This window comes from Panthera uncia, chromosome C2, assembly GCF_023721935.1.
Source record: "Panthera uncia isolate 11264 chromosome C2, Puncia_PCG_1.0, whole genome shotgun sequence".
NCBI classification, from domain to species: Eukaryota; Metazoa; Chordata; class Mammalia; order Carnivora; family Felidae; genus Panthera; species Panthera uncia.
In genome coordinates this window covers 112,489,324-112,514,323 of record NC_064810.1, presented here as the reverse complement: position 1 = coordinate 112,514,323, position 25,000 = coordinate 112,489,324, and the positions used below count along the sequence as shown (strand labels likewise).

The following is a 25,000-nucleotide window of genomic DNA, read 5'->3' as shown; positions in this document are numbered from 1 at the left end:
GAATACTGATGCCCAGGCTCCACATGCTGGAGATTCTGACTTAATTGGTCAACTATGACACCTGGGCATCAGTAGTTTTTAAAAGCTCCCTGGAACCTAATGGGCAGCCAAGACTGAGAATTGCCATTGGGTTTTGTGCTTAGTTCTGGCCTGCTTAGCATCTTTAGATCTTGCCTAGAGAACGAACGATATAAATATTATTCTGATTAAACGTGTTCATAACCTTCCTTTAGTTTTTTCTTTCTTTTAGTAAACATGTATTGATTACCTATTGTGTTGGGTATTGGGCTGAGTACTAGGGAACAGTAATGAACAGTACTAGGCAAAGTACTTGCACTGGTGGAGCTTATTGTCTTGGGTGTGGGGGGAAGCAGATGTTAACTGAATAATCACAAAAAGGAGTATACAGTTACACACTGAAATGAATGCTCTGTGGGAAAAGAACCCTGCCTTGAGAGCCTATAATAAAGATATTAATCTCATCTAGGGGTCAGGGAAGGCTTCCTGAGAAAGAGGATCTGAAGAATGAATCAAGGCTGATTTGGGGATAGGGTTGGTGCAGAGGAAGCAACAAAGGTGTTGTGGTAGAGGGAAAATCTTATATTTGAGGAACTGAGAGAAGCAAGGGAGGAGAGCAAAGGAGAGGGGGTTGTTAGACAAAGCTGGAGACCAGACAGGGCCCATAGCCTTGCTAGAGGGTCAACTTCTCCCTTTTCCTCTCTTTTCTTTGCAGTCGATTTAGCAAGAAGTTGGATTAATACCACAGAATTTCCCATAATCTGAATTTTGCTGATTGACTCCCCACAGTGTCATTTAACATGTTCCTGTATCTCCTATATTTCCTTGTGATTTGGTAGTTAGATATAAAACTATACTGTTCAGTATGGTAGCCGTTAGCCACCTGCTGCTGTTGGGCACTGAAATGTGACTATTCTAAATTGAGATATAGTGTTAGGTGTAAAATTCATGCCATATCTTGAAGACTTAGTACAGAAATATATATATATATATACATATATATATATATGTATTATATATATATATACATATATAATATCTCATTGATTTTTTTGTTGACTACTCATTGAAATGGTAATATGGATATGATGGGTGAATACAATATATTATTAAAATTTTGCCTGTTTATTTTTACTTTTTAAAATGTGATTACTAGAAAACTTTAAATTACATATGTGGCTCATGTTATATTTCTTTTGACAATGCTGGTCTAGACCTAGTCTTGATTAGATGATGATGATGGTGATGTTTATGAAGATGATGATTGGGTAGCACAAGTCATGCTGACTTCTGTTGGAAGGTACCTGGTATCTGATTGACTCTTTTTGTGATGTTAATAGCACTGATGACTATTACCTAGATCTGTGGATTTATTAGGGGTTGCAAAATGGTGATATTTTAATTCTATCACTCCCTCTTCATTTCTTACTGGCATTCCCTAAACAACTCTTTGGTTATCCACTGATAGACTTTTTTACTTAGAAAAGTGAAGATATTGATTCCCTTTATTTACTGGTTTTGTGGTTTTTCTCCCCCATTTTTTTCATGCAGGTTCTCCTACTTCTGATAGAAAAAAATTGTCTCAGGAAAAAGAATTGCTGAGTCTCTTTTGTTTTTTCTCATTACCTCATGTGGGCTATCTCTACATGGTTGTCAAATCTGTTGAATTAATGTCAGTTTACCAGTATCCTGAGAAGTCTCAGCAGGCAGTGCTCACACCACAATTTTTGCATGTCATTACAAGGTATGTTACAGTGTTACTTGCTAGCCTTCAAGTCACTTACTCTTCTGTAAATTCCTGACATGCTTCCTAAATCTTTAAATGGGAATTGTGTGAAATTATATATAGTACTATAAATTAATGATGTGTCTCTGTCTTTTGATGGCCCATATCTACATTTTCAATGCCAAATATTTAGATTCTGGTTTTGCCTTTGTTTTATTTTCTTAGATTGGCTAGGGGTCTTTGTAAGGAAGTATACAGTTCTTTCTGAGGAAATATTTTCATAGAGAATTTCGATGAAAAGTCAGTGGAGCCAGTCAGGACATCTCTAGATTTCTTTTTAGATTTCCTAATTTTTTTTCTCTGCTGTCATATTCTTTCTGTATGAGTTGAGTTATCTCATAATGGCTTAGGACTGTGAAGGAGCTAGAAAGGCTACCTGATTCTACCCTCTGATTAGTACAAATGAGGAAATAATCCAGAGGTTGGGATGGACAAGGACATTTGGCTAATTGGTGGCAGATGCCTTTTGAGTTGCCTTACCCTAATATGATGGCATGTAACCTGGGTTCCTGAGCAGGATTTTTGTCTCATTTCTTTTAATTTCAGCAGTAACTGGTGCTTTTGGTTCTATTTCCTGTTTTTTGAGCTTAGATTATGTGCAAGCCACTGCATTGGGCCCTCTGGCCAAACAACTGTGAATAAGGTACAGCATTTGCTTTCTAAAGCAATAGCATAAGAGAAGGCCAGAGACACATACATGGGGCACAAATACTAGGGGATTTGTGAAAAATATTTTAAGCCTTTGTGAAAGTGGTGTAGGTACTGGAAGGAGGGAAATTACTTCTGGCTGAGTCATACCGGAAGTTTTTTGTGTTTGAAGTGAGAGAAGCTAGTTGGAATTTGACAGATGTAGATTAGAAGAGAAAGGCATTATAGATAGTAGGAAGACTATAAACAAAGGCTACGTCTAGTTTTGCGGGAGCATCCACTAATTAATTGCATAGGACAGTGATTTTTAATTATTTTTTCAACTGAGTGGTAGTATCAGTAGCCACAGGAAGTATATTCTGACAGCATAGAACTCACCTGGAGATTCTGCTACTCACCCGTATTGTGGTTGCTGCCTTCTCCTCCCGTTGTCTGGTGTAAGGAGAAATGCTGTTGTGTGTTTCCTAAGTGAACATCCTGGAGGTAGCTAGTCTTCATTTCCAACGTGTTGTGCATAGTGATGTCCTTTAACTGTGAACAGTGAAGAAGCTGAAATGCAGAGAAGTATTACAAATAATGCTTGAGAGAGAGCTCAGGGGTTTGAAAATTAAGGAAATTTTTTAGGGTTTTGATCAAGAAAGTGATATAGTAAGAGCATTGTTTTAGGAAAATTAGTGGTGGCTGTTATGGGGGATGCATTGAACATAGATGAATCAGCTATTGAAATGGTTCAGGCAGGATAATGAGGGGCTGTATTTGGGCAGGGCAGTAGCAGTGAGAGGACAAGGAAGAATGGATGGGAGAGGCCTTGGTGAGAGAATGACAAGACTTGGTGTCTGATGGGATGGTGGGAATGGAGAGCCATGGAAAACCCCGGCGGAGTCTGCTTTTATGAAAGAATGGCGGCTGGTGTAAGGTGGGGCAAAAAAGAAGCTTAATTCAGGCATTTGAGTTGGAGGCACTTAGGGAATATTAAGGGGAAATGTTAAGTAGGCTTTTGGACACAGGACCGAAGATTAGAAAAGAGAGGAAAATGTATGTTTTATTACCATCAAAAAAGAGCTGATTATCAAAGCAGTGAGCATGACCCCCAAGAGTGTGTAGAAGAGAAAAGTAGTTGGAAAACTAAACTCTGGTGAAGGTCATGCTTAGAAAGTGAGAGAAGGAATAGAAGGATCTTCAAGGATGCAAAAGAACCTAGGAAACAATACCATCTTAGAAACTAAAGAAAAACTAGAGGGAGAAAGAAGAAATAAAATATTAATTTCTGTCCCAAAATATTGATACAAAAACACTATCATCTTTATCTGATTACGTAGATGTAAAGTCATACTTAACCAAATTGAGCCACCCAGATGCCCCTAAATTCACATTAGGTGCCCCTAAATAGGATCCCCACACCTATTTTTAAAATCCTATATTGTTGAACTCATTTTTACATACTGCTTTATCCAATAGGTATGTATTTTAGAAATATCTTGACCCATAAGTTTGTCTTGAAAAGTTTCTTGAAGACTGGTATATTTAAAAAAAAAAGCAATAGAAAATTTTTTTTAAAAGAACCTAAGAACATGGGGTGCCTGGTAGCTCAGTCGGTTAAGCATCCAACTTTGGCTCAGGCTATGAACTTGCCATTGGTGAGTTCGAGCCTGATGTCAGGCTCTGTGCTGACAGCTCAGAGCATGGAGTTTGCTGCAGATTCTGTATTTCCCTCTCCCTTCTGCTTCTTCCCAACTCATGCTCTGTCTCTCTCTCTCTCTCTCACAAATAAATAAACATTAAAAAAAATTAAAAAAAAAAGAAACTAAAAACAATAAAATCATGTAAAATGTCATCCTTATATAAATGGGAAAGCCCCTCCCCCCCCATCCTACTTCTCAAAGTCAACTATGTCAACAACTGGTGTATATTCATCCAACTTTAAAAAAAAAAAACAGTATGTTTAGTACTATGATTTGTTTTTTATGGAAGTGGATCATATGATGTCCACCATGCAGCACCTTGCTGCTTCACTTAGGAGCATACCCTGGATGTCTTTCCGTGCCAACACTCTTCAGTTCACTTCATTCTTCTCTTCTACTGCTGCTTAGTATTCCAGCAATAGCCAACAGTGGGATTACTGTAGGTGGAGGTGAGTCAGAGGACCAGCCTTTTTAATTTCTGGACCCTAACAGCCATTTATCTTTATGGTCGTAGCTACTCTCACCTGTCATTCTGGCCCTACCACAGGTGCTTGTTTGCTTCTCACTGTCTCAAAGTCCTAATTCATTTTACTTCCTGGTGCTAACTCCCTATTCCTGATTTCTAAGTGGTGGTGCTACTGTTCCAGCTATTGTCATGACTCCAGAGTTCATGTCCTAGAACTTTGTGGAAATAGAGATGGCAGTGGCCTGAGGCTGTAGTGGAAGCCCCCCCCAACCCCACCAAAACAGAGGGAGAGTGCCCTGATTGATGTACAGTCTCCCAACTGTGAAAATGTCAGAAATGCCTTCCATATTGAAGAAGTATTTCTTCTATTATAAGATCAATGCTAGGTTTGCTTTAGTGCTTTATTTTTTTATTTCAACACAGTTCATTTTTAATTCTCCTACTTTTTAATTTGTTTCTAAAAATTATTTCTGTGAACCCACTACAAGATGGGTTTTGTAGCAGGGCGCCTGGGTGGCTCAGTTGGTTAAGCATCCAACTTCAGCTCAGGTTATGATCTCGTGGTTCATGAGTTTGAGCCCCTTTTCGGGCTCTGTGCTGACAGCTCAGAGCCTGAAGCCTGCTTTGGATTCTGTATCTCCCTCTCTCTCTGCCCCTTCCCCACTCATGCTCTGTCTGTCTGTCTCTCTCTCAAAAATAAATAAAATTTTTAAAAAGACTATAAAATAGGGGTTTTGTAGCAGTTTCTAAGTGAACTCTTAACGGTTTTTAATGTCAGTATTGGAGGGTTGACTTACTCACCAGTCACCAGGCATCTATTATGTGCTGACTGTGGGGTCCCTGGGTCGTTTTACTGTGCAGAAGCAGCCTGGTCTTGTGGAAAGAGCTAGAGGAGTGTGAGGAGTAGGGAGAACTGGGATCTAATTTGGCTCTGTCCTTCAGAGATGTCTTGGACCATTCATGAACCTTCCATGCCTTCATCTTTAAAACAACCTCCTGGAGTGATTAATTCCAAAGATTCCCTCAGAGAGTCTATGATTTTCAGTTCTACCATTGGATACGTATTTGCATAATCTAAGTGTGTTGTATAGCCCAATCCAGGCTCAATTTCATCTGAGATGAGTAGGATAGAGGTAGTAGTCAGGAAACTGGAGTTCTAATTTTGGCTTTGATAGTCATCTCTTTGTACCTTGGGCAGATCCTGAGGGCATGATTTTTTTCTGTAAAATGAGATATTGAGCCAGATCCATGGTTCTTAACTAGGAGCGCACAGCAGAGCCACACATGGAGCTTTGTAGATATGTACATGTTTAGATTCAGCTCTTAGAGATTATGATTTCTAGATGAGAGGTGGGAACCAGTTGTATATTTTTAAAAGCACTCAACGGTATTCTGAGGTTCTTAAGAAGTAGATTAATAATCAACTTTGACGAACACTTGAGTCTTCCCTCACCCTCACTGTTGCTCTGTTCGCCTCTGTGATATCTTCCAAAGTACGGGCATGTTGGTTATTGGCCTCTGCTTTGCTCAGTGGTGTCTCTCCTCTTCCTTAGCAACAACCTGCAGTGTTTCACAGTGCGGTGCAGTGCGGCAGCAGCTCGTGAGGAAGACCCATACGTGGATACCACCCTGAAGGTTAGAATTGGTTTATGACCACAGCAAAACCTGAAGGTCAAAAAGGAATATATAAATGTTTGCAGATTTGCTCTTGGGTCAAAGTCAGTGAACATCCAAGGTCTTAAGCTACTTTTGCACATCAAATAATAAGCATTTTGTGATTCATGGTTTAAATGGCAATTTTTGAGATTACTTTGAAAACATTTCCTCAGAATTTAGGTATAGCGCATAGCTTTTAAGGTTGGGTAAAGAACATGTATCGTGTAACTTCAGAGGTAGTACTTCACAACTACGGTATACTACAATTTTATTCTTCTGTAATGGAAATATTGGTGGCAGTCGTACATAGCTATTAACAAAACAGTACGGGAATCAGTGTGTTTCAGAACACAAATGCATGAAAATGACTTACTTACACTGTTATCAGATATGCCTATAATGTAATTATGTAGTCTTAATCTAAGAGTTAATAGATATGCTAGATCATTAACCTCATTTTTAGTGAGAAGTAATATGCTTAGTCTCTGAAAAGGTCTTTTTAGTGAGAAGTCATATGCTTAGTCTCTGAAAAGGTCTTGACTACAAAATAAATGTAGGCAGTTTTATGATAAAATTCTACATTTTCTGTTTTTTTTCCCCCAAGTTTATTGATTTATTTTGAGAGAGAAGGAGTGGGGGAGGAGCAGAGAGAGAGAGGGAGGGAGAGGATCTCAAGCAGGCTCCATGCTGTCAGCCCAGAGCCTGAGGTGGGGCTTGATCTCATGAACCGTGAGATCATGACCTGAGCCAAGATCAAGAGTCAGACGCTTAACCAACTGAGCCACCCAGGTGCCCCCAAATTCTATATTTTCTGACCTTGAATTTCTGTTGTCAGAAATATACTGATCATTTGTGTGATATCGTCACATTCTCTTTCACCTGAGGTATAAGGTACTTGAATGGATATTTGTTATGAAGCTACATGCTTCAGGAAACCCCCAAATTATGATGGCTTATATTTCATAAGTCAGTTTATGTCTGTCTGGCACCTGGAACACCTTTTCCTGGAAAAATAAGTATTCACTCATGATGGTTATGTTGACAAGCCAGCACTTTGTAGTGCTTAATGTGTCTGAGGTTCTCTACTCCTATCACTGTCTCCCAAATTCTGATTTGTGATAGCGTTTTATATGATCTGAGTTCTCAGTAACTCTTTCACGCCATGGCCTGCCTGTAGCTTTCTGCTGCTGACCAGGCATGCTACCTCCCTTCAGCCTCTTAAGAAACCAGAATCACAGCTTTCCCATGCCTTTCTGCCTGTGTTTAAGATACACACATAGCCTTTTTAACAGCATATTTTAGAAGTAAAGTTTATTTCCCTAGTAAAAATGGAAAGCCGACAGATTCTTTGTCCCATTCTACTTCTCCCCACACCTTGCTTTGCTTTTTTGTTTTCTGTTTTTCGAACTTCAGAAAGACATAGGCTTACATAGGTGGTGATGCTGGAGTGAGGGGTACATAATAGATTGAGGTAGGATCAATCTGCATTTGAAATTAAATCATGTTCCAGGTCTTCTCAGAGTCTCCTAAAACGATAGGGAAGGAACAAGGAAGAGAAGGAGGGAGATAAGAAGAGGGATGGGCGGGGGCGCCTGGATGGCTCAGTTGGTTAAGCATCCGACTCTTGATTTTGGCTCAGGTCATGATCGCACAGTTCCTGAGTTTGAGCCCAGCATCTGGCTCTGTGCTGACAGCACAGAACCTGCTTGGGATTCTCTCTTTCCTTCTCTGTCTGCCCCTCCCCCTCTCGACTTGCTTTCTCTTTCTCTTTCTCAAAATAAATAAATAAGTGATTTTAATAAAAAAGAAGAGAAACAGGCAGCTAGCTGGTTGGGGATGTTGCCCTTGAGGCCAGAAGGTGGCAGAGGGAAGGACAGTGACTATTGCACCCCATGGCTCCCCACTTCCTGCGACACTACCATTCTGAGATCATAGATACCACCCGAAAGAGCACACACTCTTGCTAACTCAGACTTAGGGATCTCTGGTGTCTGGGAAAGATTTCACAACCTCAGAATCTGGTCCCAAGTGTACATCTTACCTCCCTTTCCTCTGAGATTCCTGCTCCTCAGCACTAGCTAAGGCCATCTTATCTATTCTTAGGAATGAAAAAATAGATGGAGGTGTTTCCCGAATCACTTTGTACAAAAGGACAATGGAAATGAGCTCAGAATCAAAACAGTGTTAATGCAAGAGAGAACACAGGTCTGGCAGCATCACTTTCTGAGCTCACAGAAGCAGCTCTTTTATTATCTCATCCATTCTACTTGAACTAATGTTCCCTTACAGTGACAGGAGCCTTGTGGCTCCTGGTCCAGGATTTCCTCCAGTTTACCGGACACACCAGCCTGTCATCCATTCCAGGCAATGTTCACACCTAAGGAGTTAACAGTCAGGGGCCATCTGAACATGCAAGCATTTCTCTTGTACACACCTATCCACTAAGAAACCATTTATGTTCTGTCTGTACTGTAGAATGACGTTTTATAGTGTCTGATTTTTCCTAGAAGCCACCTTTGGGCATTTCCCCAAATCAGCCCACTGTTAGTGGGGATTTCTCCAGGTGGCAGGTTACCAGCCCACAGCTGTACTCCTGGAGCCACACGGTAAGCCACACAGGAGTTCTCACAGCTATGAGGGGCTCAGGTACACCGCTGTCTGCCTTCACTCAGTCAGCAAATACTGAGTAGCTCTTTGACAGGTACATATGGAATAGGTAGTTGGTTACATAACTTTACACAGGATAATCTCCTGCTCTGATAAGAATAGGAATTTGGATTTTTCTCTTTTTTTGGAGGGGTTGGTGAGGGGAACAGGATTTTATCAAATAAACAGACTGATTTTTGAAGATTAAAGTTGATGTAATACCTTTTATTCCTTGGTTAAAGTTGTGATTTTTTCTTTACTAGGCTTGCCCACCTGTCAGTATGGATGTCTGTGCTTTAAGAATACAGCTTTTCATAGGCTTGAAAGCCATCTGTCACTTTAAAAACCATATCATACTTTTGACCAAGGCAGACCCTGAGGCCATTCCAGAGAGAAGAGAACCACCCAAGAGGCTCCTGTAAGCATCCCCTCACTTCCATACATTCCTGCCAAGGTTTCTGGAGTGAATTGTTACTGGTATATTTTGTGTCCTAGTTTATCTTTTTTTAAAATCAAAACTTTGAATGATTAGACGGTTTGTCTATGGTGTTTTTTTTTCCAGAGAAAGAAAAGAAGGTTCTAATGATTTCCATACTGTCCTTTATAATTGACCTTGGAATTTTAGAAGAAAATGAATTATAAAATAGTTTTAATAAAAATCTATGGTATTTTAGATAAGTTAAAGAACATGCTTTCTGGTATAATTAATAGAAAAGACAGAGTCTCGAATGCTAATCCAAGCTACAAGGCTCTTATTACTTTTTTCTTTGACCTTTTGGTGTTTACATTTTTATCCAAATATTATTTTCTGGTATTTAAATTCAAAAGAAATTAATAACATATCTCTTACCTTAAAACTCATTCATGATGTATAGGTATGTGCTGATCTACCTTAAAATTAAATTGCATTTTCATAACACTAATCTCTGGTTGACTCTTGGGTCTCCTGTTTTTACATTCTTTGGAATAGAATGTTTAATTCCAGACTAGTTATGTTTCTGTTCAACGTTATCTATTCTGTGAACTTAGCAGTAGGGATGAGGTTATTACTGTTATTTTTTGCATCTTCCCCTATGCATAATTTAATCAGGAAAGAAATTTGTCTGCAGGGAGAGAAGCAGATAGTGTACAGATGGTCCCAGACTTATGATAGTTTGACTTACAATTTTTCTGACTTTGTGATGGTATTGCATGCAATACCCATTCAGGAGAAACTGTACTTCAGATTTTGATTTTTTGGATTTTTTCTGCCTAGCAGCATGTGGTGTGATATTCTTTCATGATGCTGGGCAGTGGCAGCAGTTACTCCCAGGCAGCCATGTGGTCATGAGGGTGAACATCCGATACGCTTATATCCATTCTTACCATATGACCATTCTGTTTTTCACTTTCAGTACAGTATTCAATAAATTACATGATATATTCAACACTTCATTATCAAATAGACTTTGTGTTAGATGATTGCTGTTAGATAAGTGTACTGAGCAAGTTTAAAATAGGCTAGGCTAAGCTATGCTGTTCAGGAGGTTAAGTGTATTTGACTTACGATATTTTCAAGCTATGTGGGTTTATTGAGATATAGCCTCATTGTAAGTCAAGGAAGAGCTGTATTTCCACCCAAATGCCAATTTTTGTTTTTAACCTAAGTTTTTGCTTTTTCGAATTTTTTCATGTGTGCTTTGTCCCACCAACAGGAATAATCAGAGGTTGATTTGGGTAATGAGTCACTTAGAGTGTACACAGAATGGTCTGAGACTGACTGATTCTAAAAGCTTTCTGGCAAGAGGAAGAACAACTTGTAGTCTTGCACATTTGACATTTTTAAAATATTCCATCTTTAAATTATTTTTTTAATTCTGATTTATTGGTAAGTTGATTAGGTCAGAGGTTTACATTTTAAAAAGACTGTATACTAAAGAATAAAAATTTAAAAATATAAAATAAAAAGACTGTATACTAAAGAAAATGCATCACATGGTGAAAGCAAGAGATAAGATAGTGTTTGAAGCAGACCCATGGTTATATGTGTCTCCGGCCTTTTCCTAGCAGCCCTGAGTATTTGGCCTATTGTTCTGTTGGAGCTTCTGCTTAGATTTGTGGCACAAGGCATGCTGGACTCATGAAGGCCATGTGCAGGAGAGGTACTGGTAGATTTTCATAGCCAAGTCTCTCTTCCTCTTGAGGGGTCTTGCCTATTCTTTAACCTTATTGCCCATTTAAGAGTTTTTGTGGAGTAAATTAGAAGCAATTGGCTTATCAATACATGAGAGCTATAGAATATTAAATGCTGTAGGCCTATGTAGCATTGTGAACTACATATAGAACTAATGTTTTATAAAAATCAACTGTACAGCTAATCACTGAAGAAAATAGTAAATGAAAATGGTTTCATAGTTATTTCAGGTATCTCATATTTACCATTTAAAATTGCCATTTATTAATACTGTGTCTTATCTTTCAATTCTTGTCCTTTGTTTTGCTTTCAGTTCTAGGAAAGGAACCAATGTTAAGTTTAAAACACCTCCTGTAGCTGAGGCTGGGTGGAATTTGTATATTGTGGATACGATCTCACCAGTACAACTGTACAAGGAAATGGTACTCCTTTCAGACTTCCAATTCTTACCTGTAGAAATTTAGAGTGGAATCCATGACCAGATACAGATTCTAATTATCACGCATTCAGAATGCCACAGCCAACCAGCTTTCAAGTTCTGTCTGACAGTAGAGTGTGTATCTTTCTTCACCTTCTCACTTTCATGGCTCCTGACATTTGAAGAGCAGTAGAAATTCCCTTTACTAAAATAAGACTTCCTTATGCATACCCACCCTCCTAAGAGGATCGATTAACCAGTATAAACATAAATAGGCTTTGACCTTTACTTTGAACCCTAGCAGAGGACCAGGAAATAGAGCTGAAAGATACCTTAGATCATTTATCCCTGTCTCACTCTTCTTTGAAATATTAGCAGATTGTCCTGGGGTCCTGCAGCATCTGCAGCATTGTCCTGTGGGTAGGAGCCCAGAGAGAGTATCTTATTCCTTTTTTTAAGAGTGACAGCTGCCTACTCATCCCGGGCAATGTTTTTAACTCTTTATTTTGAAACAATTTCAAACTTACAGAGAAGTTGCAAGGATAAGAATAGCAGAAATAAAACCCTGTATATTCTCCACACGGATTCATCCATAGTCAACATTTTACCCCTTTGCTTCTCTCTCTCTTTTTTTTATACTCTTGCACTTTCTAAACACACACACGCACACGCACACACACGCACACACACGCACACACACTCCACCCCCCACCATCCATTGGAAGGTAGAGTGCATGCGTCATAGCCTAATGCCCCTAAATACTTCATGGTATGTTTCCTAAGAATCAGGACATTTGTTTGTACCACCACAGTACAGTCATATGCTTTATTAAATTTAACGTGATACATATTCTAATTGTGTCAGTTTGACTCAGTAATGACCTCATAACATTTCCCTTCCTCAGTACAGAGTCCAGTCTATCAGGTAGTACGTTTAGTTGTCATGTCTCTTTAGCTTCCTTTAAGCCAGAATAATTTAATAGTCTTTGTTTTTTTATGGCATAGGTATTTTTGAAAATAAATTTTTGACCCTCTACCTTTAAAGTTTTTTTATTATTATTTCTTGATTAGATTCAGGCTATGTATTCTCATTCACATCCAGAATGAGTGGCAGGTAATGTATCTTTCTCAGGGTGTTACATCAGGAGGCACATGATATCCGTGCCCTTCCCTGGTGATGTTAATTTTGATTTTGCCTGATTTATCCCTGGCATTTTAATGCTGATAATTATATCAGCTTTGCCCTGTCCTTTTAATCTTGCTTAACTGAAAGTCTTAGACTTCATTTAGGTGATTTGCTTACTGGAGTCTGAAAATACTGATTGATTCAGATCAGCCAGCAATAATTTTAATCAGCCCACTGTGAGCTATAGAAATAGATGTAGAACCTAAATTTACCAACTGAAATTACAATAAAGGAAGGATACTCAGTCTGAACTGGAGAAAGATTTAAATCACAGAACTTAAAAAAAGTTAACTGTTTCACATATGTTTGTTGGCCTTATCAAACTGTGATCAAATCACTGCCAAGTTAACAGTTTTATTAGTATTACAATATTATTTGTACCTTCTCTAATGATTAGCACTGTTTAACAGAGGAGTATTTCCAGTCCTGTATGTATTAAACTGGCTCGTGGATTGTGAGGGAAAAGAACACTTCAGCTAGGCCCTATCAGAATGATAAATAACCATTCTTTAGCTTTTGGGATTTAATGTGTCCAAATATTAACTTTACTAACAAAATCTATAGGTATTCTTAAGAACCAGGAAACTTTTAGGTGTCTTTCTGCAGTAACATCAGCCATTGCCGTTTTTTGTTTCAGGTAGACTACAGTAATACCTACAAGACTGCAAAGACCCAGAGCTGCATCCACCTTCTTAGTGAGGCTCATCTGTTAGTGAGGGCCGCCCTGATGGATGCCAGTCAGTTGGAACCTGGAGAAAAAGCAGAGCTTTTGGAAGCATTTAAGGAAAGCTGTGGGCACCTTGGAGACTGCTATAGCAGGTCAGTGATGCCTCTTGGAAACTTGTTAAAGAAGCCATCTTGAGCTTTGGGTGTACTTACTAGTTTTTCCATCTCTGGTACTTACCTGATGAATGGGAGAAGGCATGAAGAGAGGTCATTCATTTATTCATTTATTTCACAAGCATTTGTTGAGCATACTCTGTGCCAGATACTGTGCTAAGCTTAGGGTTCCAAGATGAACATAACTGTTTCCTGCCTTCAAGGAATTACAAATTGTTTTAAGTTTATTTATTTAAAAAAATAATAAAGAAAATAAAGTTTATTTTGAGAGAGAGAGAGAGAGAGAGAGAGAGAGAGAGAGAACAGCGTGTGTGGGGGAGAGGCAGAGAGAGAGGAAGAGAGATAATCCCAAGCAGGCACAGAGCCCGATGCAGGGCTCAAACTCACGAACCATGAGTTCATGACCTGAGCCAAAATCAAGAGTTGGACACTTAACCCACTGAGCCACCTGGCACCCCTAGGAATTACAGTTTATTAGACGAACAGTGAATCTTGAGTTCACGAGTCTCCCTCTGCTTAATTTAGGAATTAAATTTCTTTCAGGCTTTCTGGGCACAGTCATGGCCATGAAAATCCCTCAGACAGCTGTTACTACTACTTTATTGCCTGTTAGCCTTCAGAGAGAGATACTGGTTGGTCTGTGACTTTAATCTTAGTAGTCAGTGCTTTTATGATTTCAGGAAGGGACTGGGATGAATAGCGGTTTTTATTTTTGAGAATTATCTTTATAGATTTTTTGTATATGATCATTTCAAAGGCTTACTTGACGCACGGAATGAGTATAAATTAACAAAATAGATGTTTTCTGTCTATCAACACCATTAGAGCCGCACTATAAATATTAAAATTCACTTACTGAATTCTTTTTCTATTTTTTTTATGAGCATGCAAAAGGAAACTATATTAATTAGAATGATTTTGTGGAATAAACCTTAGGAACTTCTTCCAACAACTAATGGCAGTAGAAGAGTATTTTGAAATTTATGTCATCTGGAAAGCATTATCTGTTTTATTATCAAGTACGTTAGACGTCCAGGCTTAAAAATGACAGATTTGAGGGTTTTTTTGCTTCCTTCCCTTTTAGGCTTGACACCCAGTATTCCCACCTTGCCTTGCCGTACTATAAGATGTCTGGTTTGTCTATGGCTGAAGTTTTAACCCGAGCAGACTGGCCACTAGAGGATGGATTGCAGAAATATGAGAGGGGATTAATCTTTTACATTAATCATTCACTTGATGAAAACCTGGATGAAGAATTAAGTGAAGTGAATAGTTTTCTACTTAGTTATATCGAACATTCCTAACTTTTCATTTTAGCAATTTATTTTATGTTACACTGTTCAGAAGTCAAGTTCCAAATATTTTTCTTTGGTATTATATTCTTCTTTTTCTAAAAAGGTAACGAATGTGTCCTTGTCTTCATTAATAATCCTAGAATTATAGCTTGGAAAAGAGCTTATAATCACCTTCCCCTACTTTCTCATTACACAGGTGGGGGAATGTGGTGCATTGTAGTTGAGCGACCTGCCCAGTGTGACAGGGGAGTGTCTTTAGAAGAATGACACAGGCCCAGGGACTCACCCTCCTTCTCATCTGCAGCCCTTTGCACAACCTACTTTCCCCACACTCCCACATGTCCGAAGCTTCACTTAGGAAATCCTGGCCCAGTAACCTGAAGACATTATTAAGGCTTATTATTATTTTTTAATTTTTTTTCAATGTTATTTATTATTGAGTCAGAGGGAGACAGAGCATGAGTTGGGAGGGGCCGAGAGAGAGGGAGACACAGAATTTGAAGCAGGCTCCAAGCTCTGAGCTGTCAGCACAGAGCCCGACACAGGACTCGAACCCACGAACCATGAGATCATGACCTGAGCCAAAGTTGGACACTTAACCGACTGAGCCACCCATGCAATCCCCATTAAGGCTTATTTTTAGCCCCTCATGAATTTTTAAAAAGAATTGAATACAGATATGCAAAGCTGGACATAATGATACTAAATGCTTTAAGGTTTTGAGATAAATGAAATTTTATCATATGTTACTTCATTAAGTATATTTTGTACTTAGCTGCAATCTTTTATAATGGACTTTTAAGCATAATGTAATCAAATATTTATTTTCTTCTTTTGACCTCTTGTTAAAATTTGAAATGCTAGTCACAACTTGGTACATATTTCCTTTTTTAAAAAAATTTTTTTAACGTTTATTTATTTTTGAGAGAGAGAGACAGAGCATGAGCAGGGGTGGGGCAGAGAGAGAGGGAGACACAGAATCTGAAGCAGGCTCCAGGCTCTGAGCTGTCAGCACAGAGCCCGACGCGGGGCTCGAACACACAAACTGTGAGATCATGGCCTGGGCCGAAGCCGGATGCTTAACCAACTGAGCCACCCAGGCGCCCCATCTTGGTACATATTTTCGTTGCTTTTTCTTCATTATAACTCAGCAAAGAGATCACTTCAGGTCATTTCAAGTCTCCCACACTATCACCATGCACCTTGTCTTTTTTTTAATCCAAACGTAATACTTATAATTTTATCTTATTTGGAATGTTTCTATCTTGGCTTTTTATTTCTGTTTTGTTTTGGGTTTTTTTGCTGATTTTTTTGTTCTCTATTGGCTAACTGACCTTTTATTTCTTATTCATGCTCACCAAAGGAGTTAGCAGCAAAAGTGGTTCAGATGTTCCATATGGCTGAGCCAAAACAACTGCCCCATATTCTCTGTAGTCCTTCTATGAAGAATATTAATCCGGTAACTGCCATGAACTATCTAAGCAAGCTGGATACTTCTGGGTTCTCGTCGATCTTAGTGACGTTGACTAAAGCAGCAATGGCTCTGAAAATGGGAGATCTTGACAGGCACAGAAATGAAATGAAAAGCCGTCCAGAGGTATGGTTCCCTGATACAGGACCTGGTAGTCCTGAGGTGTTTAACTTTCTTCTGGCTTCTGTCTAGTTCATTTTTTTCTCAGTCATAAAGGAAAATAGACTTAATGTTAGAAAAGAAGTGACCCAAAGTGGGAATGCTTGGGCTTTGGACCTGGCAAATAAAAAAGAAATAAGAACAGTAAATGGTAGCAATGGGTACCCAAAGATCTTTCAACATTGTGTCAGCTATGTTCAAAGCACAGCACTTGGTACTAAAGAATATACAAACTCTGCCCCGAGCTAACAGTCTGATCTAGTGTGAGGGATATGGTATGTCCAGTGACACAGAACAGAGTGATGTGTATTCTAGTACAGCAAGTGGGATGTTATCCATAAGCCTTGGGAGTCTAGTAGTAGCCCATTGCATATGTTATCTTATTTAATTCTTGCAACAATGCCCTAAGTTAGATGTTATTATTACACCTATTATACAGATGAGGGAACTAAGACAAAGAGAGGTTGAGTAAATTGTCCAAGATCACGTAGCTGGTGAGTGCTTGAGCCAGGATTTGAAGCAGGCAATATGGCTTCCTATCCTGTGCTCCTGTCCTGTTGTTGTGTTGCCTGTGGTCAGACGCGCACAGTGTGTCTTAATTTCCGAAACAAGAGAGCAAAAGTGCTTTTTCACTGCACAAATGACATGTTGTTTGTGATGATGAAGAGAGTGAGTCAACGTTGAGGTAACCTCTCTGCTTTGAAGAGTTTTAGAAAGATGAATCTTCTTTCCATAATTTTGAAAAAACTTAAGGTATGTTATTTTTAAATTAGGTAAATATACAGCTCTCTACAAAAATAGGATATCCTGATGGTGAATTAAATATTAATAACTTCTTTAAAGGTACTTAACAATGATGCTCTTCTTAGAGTGAGAACTTTGTAGTTAAAGAAAAAATTGAGACTGAAGTATTAATAGCTTAACCATGAACCTTGAATGTACTGGCAAATATTTTCAAGATGAATGCAGTGTACATTTTGATCCTAAATCTCTTGCTTATCTGAAGATGAAGTTGGTATGTGGCTTCATCCTGGAACCTCGGTTATTGATTCAACAGAGAAGGGGACAGATCATTCCAACTGAACTTGCAGTACAGTTGAAGGACACTCAGCCCGGACTGCTTGTGGCTTCAGTTCTGGGCTTACAGAAGAACAACAAAATTGGAATTGAAGAAGCAGATTCCTTCTTTAAGGTTTGTCGCTCTGAAAATGTAATGGCTCTGGATATAGCCTGATAAAACTGGTGGCAGACGGGAAGCTGAATAAGAGACTGGGGTTCCCTTTGTTTATTGAAAAAACAGACTTACACATAACAAATTTATACAAGTACAGATTAAAAGAACGTATGTAGAAAAATTCCATTCATGCAACCTAGAATCGGTTTTCTGTTCAAATGTCTCAATCTACTCTGCCATCGCACTAATGCTAATGATAAATTATTAAATGCCTGGCCCACGTGATAGAGTGTTATTCAGACTAGCTGTAACTTATCAATACTATATTGATCTGGGATGTGGGGGCTTATCTCACTGTTTTCAAGGTGCTTTGTGGTAAGGATAAAGATACGATTCCTCAGCTCTTGGTAGACCTCTGGGAAGCTCAGCTGGTGGCAGGTCTCCCAGATGTGGTTCTCCAGGAACTCTTTTTCAAGCTCACATCACAATACATCTGGAGATTATCCAAGATGCAGCCCCCTGACACCATACCATTGCGAACATCAGAGGATCTGGTGAGAGAATAATATGTTAAATTAAACTTGTACATTACACATTATAGTAGTATACCTTGTTATTTTTAATGGCTTAGAATCAAACCTAATTTATAGTACCAGATATCTTTTTTTAAGCAGGCATTAAAAATACCCTTAAAACTTGTCCATGAGTAACATTGCTTGCAGGGTTGTTGTTTTTTAATGTTTTTTGTTTTAATTTTTATTTTTGAGAGCGGGGTGCAGGGGCAGAGAGAGAAGGAGACACAGAAACTGAAGCAAGCTCCAGGGTCTGAGCTGTCAGCACAGAGCCTAATGCAGGGCTTGAACTCACAAACCTTGAGATCATGACCTGAGCAAAAGTCGCTCAACCAACTGAGCTACCCAGGTGCCCCTAACATTGCTTACATTTTAAATAATTTTATATTATAAAGAATGCCCCCTACTGCTCCTATATTACTCACTTGCAGTGGTGCCTCAGTAGATAAAGCAGAGGGGAGGACTTCCCCCCAAACACTTCTATACTCCCTGGGGGGATAGTTACAGAGCAGAACTTGAGAAAAGACACATCTGCAGACCTCCCTGATGGGAGAGGAACTACAGAAGGCTTGTAGGAGGGAGACCTGTACTGGAGTCATTTCCTGTCAGCTGTGCACACAAGAGTTATACTTTAGGCCTTGCAGGAGCCCTAACTACTCTGCTTTACCACTTCCTGCCCCTCCCCTCCTCTTGTCCTTTTTGCCTCTCATGGATGCCATCGCTAATGTGGGTTCATTGGAAAAGTCACCAAGGGGGCTTTATGGGAATTGTCTTGAGAACTTACGGAAGAGCTTTTGCCTACCACGGAAAGTAGTAGAAATAAAAATTCCACTATTACTGTTAACTTTTTTTTTGAGTAAAATTAGCTTAAAAGCAGTATTGCTTTTTTTTGCTAGAAAGTGTTCCTTAGGAATATTTTAAAATGTAAAATATAAGGAAATATTTAGTGCATTTTTTTTTTTCATTTTTGGTGCAGTTTTATTCAGTGAGAAGCAGCAAGGCTGAAGCTTTCCTAGGGGAATAAAATCTTTTAGGATAAGAGACTTTCATTCCCACTCCCAGGCAATTGTACACCTAATTCTGTGACGTGACAGAAGATTAGCAACTGCTTGCTTTTTGTGGAATGGATGAAGAGAATCTTGTTTTGTTCTATTTTGTTTATGATGGGTTTCTTTTGCATTTTAGATAAATGCCTGTAGTCATTATGGCTTAATCTATCCATGGGTTAATGTCTTAATATCATCTGATTCCTTAGCGGATAAAAGTTACACAGAAGACCTTTCTAAATTACAGGTAAATAAAAATGCCTCTTTTTTTTATTAATATGCAGATTACAACATAGTATCATATTTAAATTTGGTGAGACCTCGTTTGGCCTGTTAATCTAGAACATATACTTTTGGGGGGACAAAAATCCATCCTTAGGTATACTTGGGAGTGCTGGAGGACATTCCTGCCTCTGCCTGAACCCGCTGAGAGGAGGGCTCTTGAAGGCTGGTTTTGTTGCCTGTAAAGAATGAGAGTGAGGTGACCAGGTCACCTGACTGTCTTGCCTCATTTTCAGGGTGTGCTTGGAAATAGTTTGTGAAAGGAAAGCATAGCAAATGTGTAGCGGTGTTTTTATTGACGGAATTCATTTTTTTGTATAGCGTTCATTCATATATGTTTGGCTTCTAGCCTAAGCCTCCCACTACTATCTGTCTTACAGAAAGTAGGCTAAAGTGGCCAGTTTGGCTGCTGAAACGGAGTTTTAAAAAGATAAGTATGATCAGGAAATGTAGACCATCCTGCAGGAATTCTGACTGTGGCAGTGTTTTGACTGCAAATGAGAAATAAAGTCCACCTTTGCCTTGGTGGATCAAGCTGGGCTAGATGTGGATGTGATTTTATTTAATGTAGTTCAGTGGCCCAAGGACTGAACATAACCCCCACGTCTGCTTTGTTTGGTCTGCCCAATGTAGTGCCAACATATAAAAACTGAAATTTCAAATGAAGAGTTCTGAGTTTCAGTCTTTTCTCGGAAAGTTCAGCAGAGCCAGTAACCCTGGGCTTCACTGCCTCTGAGACCTGAGAGTTGAAGCCAACTAGTGGCTCCCCTCCATGGTCAGTGAATGTGTTGTCCTGTCTGCCTCAATTCTCATCTCCATGTCTTCCCGGTCCAGATACAGCGTCTGGTGTCCATTTTCCTTATACCCAGCTGACTTCATGCATTTTCCTCACCTCTTTCAGCCTCTTTAAGCTTTTGAGTTTACAGCCCCTTATTTATACTGGGAACTGGCGTAAGTGTGGTTACTGTCTATAGAAACAAAAATGTCAAGTTGGGGATTGGGTCAGGGATGGAAGCACAAAAGCCCATTATTGCTTAGACTCAGCCTCTGGACAGGCCTGTGTTATCTCCAGAGATGCAGTTCCTTACATTCATAAAAAATTGCCAGAGAAAAATCTTGTTGGTTCCTATCTCTAGTACCCTTATGTTACAGAGGCTCCTTAAGTGTTAGCCTCAGATATGCTCCTTGAACAAATATTCCTCAAGCAGGTACCATAAATGTGGTCTGTGGCAGTAGATAAGCCAGGCAGGGAGGGCCTTGCCCTCCCAGAATATATGTATTAATTGCGTATTTAAAATCACAATTGTAACAAGTGCTATTAAATCTCACCTGATAAAGCTTCAAGGCATATTTATAATCACTGCTTGAAAAAGTGTAATTGAGTGATCTTTTAAAATTTATTTTAAAGTATTTAAAAAGAATACATTCTTTCTGGGAATCTTTGCTGTTAAAGCATAGAAATGTAGTAAGCCTATACTCTTAAAAATCCTTTTCCTAATTATATCTCCTTCTAGATTATCTTGGTTATTCTTAGTCATTAAGAAAAAAATAACCATCCAGAAACAAAAAGATGTCATTTGTTTTCACCTAGAAGAATAGGAGGTTCAGAATCACCTGGAAAGCGTTTTCAGAATTGCATGATTTCTCTCTTCCCCACGTCCCCACCCTCACACACAGATTTGATAGGAGTTTCTGTCTCTTGTCCTCAATCACTGTAATAGTATATTTGTGGAAAACCTAAAATAAAAATACTCTACAAATCATCTACATGTCAAAAAGCCACTGTTTGGAATCACACAGTAACTTGTAAATGCCCTGCCTTTTGCCATAATTGTCACAGTCCCCTCCCCACTCCCCCACTTCCTTGCCAACCACCACTCCTTAGATTGTGTAGGGAGAGAAGACAGAGTCTGTGGGTTCCAGCCCTGCAGAGTTCGCTGCAGGTGAAGGATCTAGATCAGAGAAGGCAATAAATAGTACATGTGTCGGGTATGGAAAGGAATCCATTCCCAATACGTAAAACAAGGAGCATTCTGCTAAGGAGCAGACAACATTAAGAGTATTTTAAAAAGTAGTAGTAACCTTTAGAGCATTTTTGATTCAGTAATATATGTGTTGTCTGGTGTTTCTTATTTTTAAACTTCTTGATAAAACTAAGTAAAAGTTCATGGGTAATTAATTTTGTATCAAGCTTTGACTAGTTTCGTTTTAACCATGGTTTGGGTTACCCCTGCCTCGCTCCTTCTTTCCCTGCCCATTATCCCAATGAATCAAAAGTTGAATATAGAAATAACCTGTGTTTTCTTTCATGTTGGGAGATCCTACAAGTGGCAGATTATCATGTTTGCTATCCTTTTGTCCAGAAATTATTCAGAGTAAGGTGATTATTAAACTTGCAGGAAGGAAAGAGACCAACCTTATATGCCTAGCCATTCCTTGGTAGATATTTGGAATAACATAATCGCGATGACTATAAACGAATAGTTCACATTCCATATCATCTTGTATGTCGGAGAAGACGCTGTAGTAAAAAAGGATACAGAAAGAAGAAAATCAAGATATTACCATCTCATCTTTATCCAGAAGAAAGGCAAAGAGGAGATTATTTTGGTGGTAGCATCAAAAATAGTATTTATAGTTTAAATGCTTAAAAAGTAAAATACTGGCAAAGTTCTGAATACTCAAATAGTACCTACTCTATGTCTATGAGCTTGTGGCAAATAGTATAGACACAAATTGTTAGGTTATTAACAATTGCTTTAGTTATCTTAAATGTTAAATTTTATTTTTGGCTATTACGTAGTGCATGTGTATTCTGGAAAATTTGGAAGATAGAGGAAAATGTGAAAAAATAAAAAGTGGGCTTTGTCATTCCATCCAGTAAGCTGATCTCTGTTTCAAATTTCAGTGCTCTTCCAAAGGCATTTCTGTATGTGCATGTACCTGTGTAGATTTTACAAAACTGATCATGCTCTGAATATAATTTTGTATTGACATTTTTTACTCATCATTCTGTTATGAGCATTTTCTCATTAATTAGCCTTTGGAAATAACTTTGATGGCTATATAATATTCCATCATATGGATGTACCATAATTTTCCTTTTCCTTATTTAACCTAGATTCTAGCTGTTCAATATTATAATAATTCTTGAAATGAACATCGTTGGACATAAATCTTTGATCACAGTGTTGATTATTTCCTTAGGATAGGCTCCTCAAACATTCCCATTAGTTTTAATTTGCAGTATATCCAAAGGAGCTAAAATCATGTTAGTTTAGATATGATTACTATTAAACAGACTTTCTATTTAAACTAGAGGTGGTTTCATGATTATTTAATACTTCAGGACATTTAGACTTATAAATATTGTATGCATGAACTCCAAAACTGCATTCTTTATGTTTCCTTTTTTTTTTTTTGGCAATAAGGCTTGGTCTTCTTTAAAAAAGAATTGTATTCTGTATGTTGTACTTTATCTTTTGGGTGCCTCATTCCATAACATTTCATTTTTCTGTTCATAGTCTCTTATATGTGGTCCTTCATTTGACATAGCTTCCATTATCCCATTCCTGGAGCCACTCTCAGAAGACACTATTGCTGGCCTCAGTGTCCATGTTCTGTGTCGTACACGTTTGAAAGAGTATGAACAGTGTATAGACACACTGTTAGAAAGATGCCCAGAGGCGATCATTCCATATGCTAATCACGAACTGAAAGAAGAGAATCGGGTATGCTTTTCAGCTTATGTCTTTGAGGCTTGATTAGTGATAATCAGATTTGATAATCTCGTTGCCTTATCTGCAAAATGGGGACAAATTATATAAGTCCAACCTCACAGGTCTGTGTGGGTCGGAGGAGCATATATGTTTAATATGTTACATGTTTTGAGTACTGTTAGAGGCTATTAAACTGTATGGTGATTGTATGTGATCACAGTAAAAATCTCTTGTTTGGAAATGAAGTAGGCTATTACCTGAAGATTTGGAAGACAGAAAATATTTTCTGGGCTATATGTGGTCTTTACCTTCAAAATTAGAAGAGTTTTAAACTTTAGTACTCCTGCCTTCCTTCCTCCTTCCCCCCCCTCCCTTTTTTTCCTCTTATTACCTAAGAGATGATAACAGGACACGTCTGTGTTTCTTCTCGAAAATAGCTAACGTGTACAACATACATATCATTAGATTTTCAAGTTACAAACCTGATTTATGTTATAGTTTATTTATTTAAAAAAATTTTTAATGTTTATTTATTTTGAGAGATACAGATAGAGAAAGAACAGGGGAGGGGAAGAGAGAGAGGGAGACAGGATCCCAAGCAAGCTCCACACTGTCAACACTGTCTGATGCGGGGCTCAAACCCCCAAACCATGAGATCATGACCTGAGCGGAAATCAAGAGTTGGACACTCAACTGACTAAGCCACCCAGGTGCCCATGTTATAGTTTAAACAGAAGACTGGCTGCTCATATAACTTCTGTTGTAACAAAGTTTGTCACCTTAACCAAAATTATGTGTTTTTGCCCTGTGCTTTCTTGCACCATCTTATTTTTGTTGGACATCTGAATGTAAAATGCATCAAACTTAACATTTATTCATTTTTTTCTAAGATAGACTTTGTGGTGGAAAAAACTGCTGCCTGAACTTTGTCACAGAGTAAAATGTGGGGGAGAGAAAGGTCAACTTTACCTGTCATCATTAAAAGGTAAAATGATCTTTTATGCTTAATTATAAATTTAGTTGAATCTTAATTTTAATTTCTATAACTTGAAGCCTTGCTTTCTCTGTTCTTTTTTTTTCATGTGATTCTCAAATGAGGTGAAGAGTATCTTAGCAGAATCATCTTAAGAGCTTATATCAGCATGTATATGCTCCCCATCACATTTGATATTTACTTACAGCTATGGAGCTGATGCTTTTAAGTTAATCTTTTCAAACACTTAACATTGTGATAGTCACAGAAACTCACAATCTCAGTATTTTAAAAATTTGAATATCCATTAAGACAATTACATTTTTTATTAATGATCTGAGTACTTAATTTACTTCTTGTAGGAAATTAAGATTATTATTATTAATTATAATTGTAAGCAAGTATTGAGGAATAACAAGGTTCTCAAGGATTTAAAAATTGAATATCTATAAATCATGCAGTGTTTTACAGAATAGGTAGTTATTGTTTGAATTTTCATAGTTCATAGTCACTTATAAATCTTGATAGATATATGGTTATCAATTTTTCTAGTCTTATGTATTACACTAGATAATTGTTGGCCTGATGACAAAGGATATGGTTATATTGATTTCAGTGTGCATAAAAGATTAGAAACTGACACTGGGTTCTACTCCTAAAACCAAGACTACACTGTATGTTAACTAACTTGAGAATAAAAAAGTAAAAAAAAAAAAAAAAAAAAATATATATATATATATGTGTGTGTGTGTGTGTGTGTGTGTGTGTAAATAATAAATCAAGAAAGAAA

General features: G+C 38.2%; 2 protein-coding genes across 3 annotated transcripts in view; one reads left to right on the top strand and one right to left on the bottom strand.

Moving 5' to 3' along the window:
- Nucleotides 1-25,000, top strand: part of HPS3 (HPS3 biogenesis of lysosomal organelles complex 2 subunit 1) — a 38,934-nt gene that overhangs the window by 10,023 nt on the left and 3,911 nt on the right. The window contains exons 5-16 of the mRNA XM_049629741.1: nucleotides 1,570-1,762; nucleotides 6,154-6,235; nucleotides 9,166-9,320; nucleotides 11,389-11,497; nucleotides 13,317-13,498; nucleotides 14,604-14,784; nucleotides 16,178-16,411; nucleotides 17,451-17,636; nucleotides 17,984-18,172; nucleotides 19,376-19,483; nucleotides 23,043-23,249; nucleotides 24,132-24,222. Coding sequence (XP_049485698.1) covers nucleotides 1,570-1,762; nucleotides 6,154-6,235; nucleotides 9,166-9,320; nucleotides 11,389-11,497; nucleotides 13,317-13,498; nucleotides 14,604-14,784; nucleotides 16,178-16,411; nucleotides 17,451-17,636; nucleotides 17,984-18,172; nucleotides 19,376-19,483; nucleotides 23,043-23,249; nucleotides 24,132-24,222 — 1,917 coding nt within the window. The remainder of the gene's footprint in view (nucleotides 1-1,569; nucleotides 1,763-6,153; nucleotides 6,236-9,165; nucleotides 9,321-11,388; nucleotides 11,498-13,316; nucleotides 13,499-14,603; nucleotides 14,785-16,177; nucleotides 16,412-17,450; nucleotides 17,637-17,983; nucleotides 18,173-19,375; nucleotides 19,484-23,042; nucleotides 23,250-24,131; nucleotides 24,223-25,000) is intronic.
- LOC125921933 (ceruloplasmin) overlaps nucleotides 17,707-25,000 on the bottom strand; it is a 69,063-nt gene continuing 61,769 nt past the window's right edge. Inside the window, exons 19-20 of one of the 2 annotated variants that reach the window (XM_049629694.1) lie at nucleotides 21,935-22,039; nucleotides 17,707-18,169 (exon numbers count right to left, since the gene is read on the bottom strand). In XM_049629694.1, the coding sequence (XP_049485651.1) occupies nucleotides 21,936-22,039 (104 nt within the window). In that variant the 3' untranslated portion in view covers nucleotides 17,707-18,169; nucleotide 21,935. Of the gene's footprint in view, nucleotides 18,170-20,496; nucleotides 21,256-21,934; nucleotides 22,040-25,000 lie in introns of those variants that run through there. The other variant, XM_049629695.1, reaches the window with a different exon arrangement.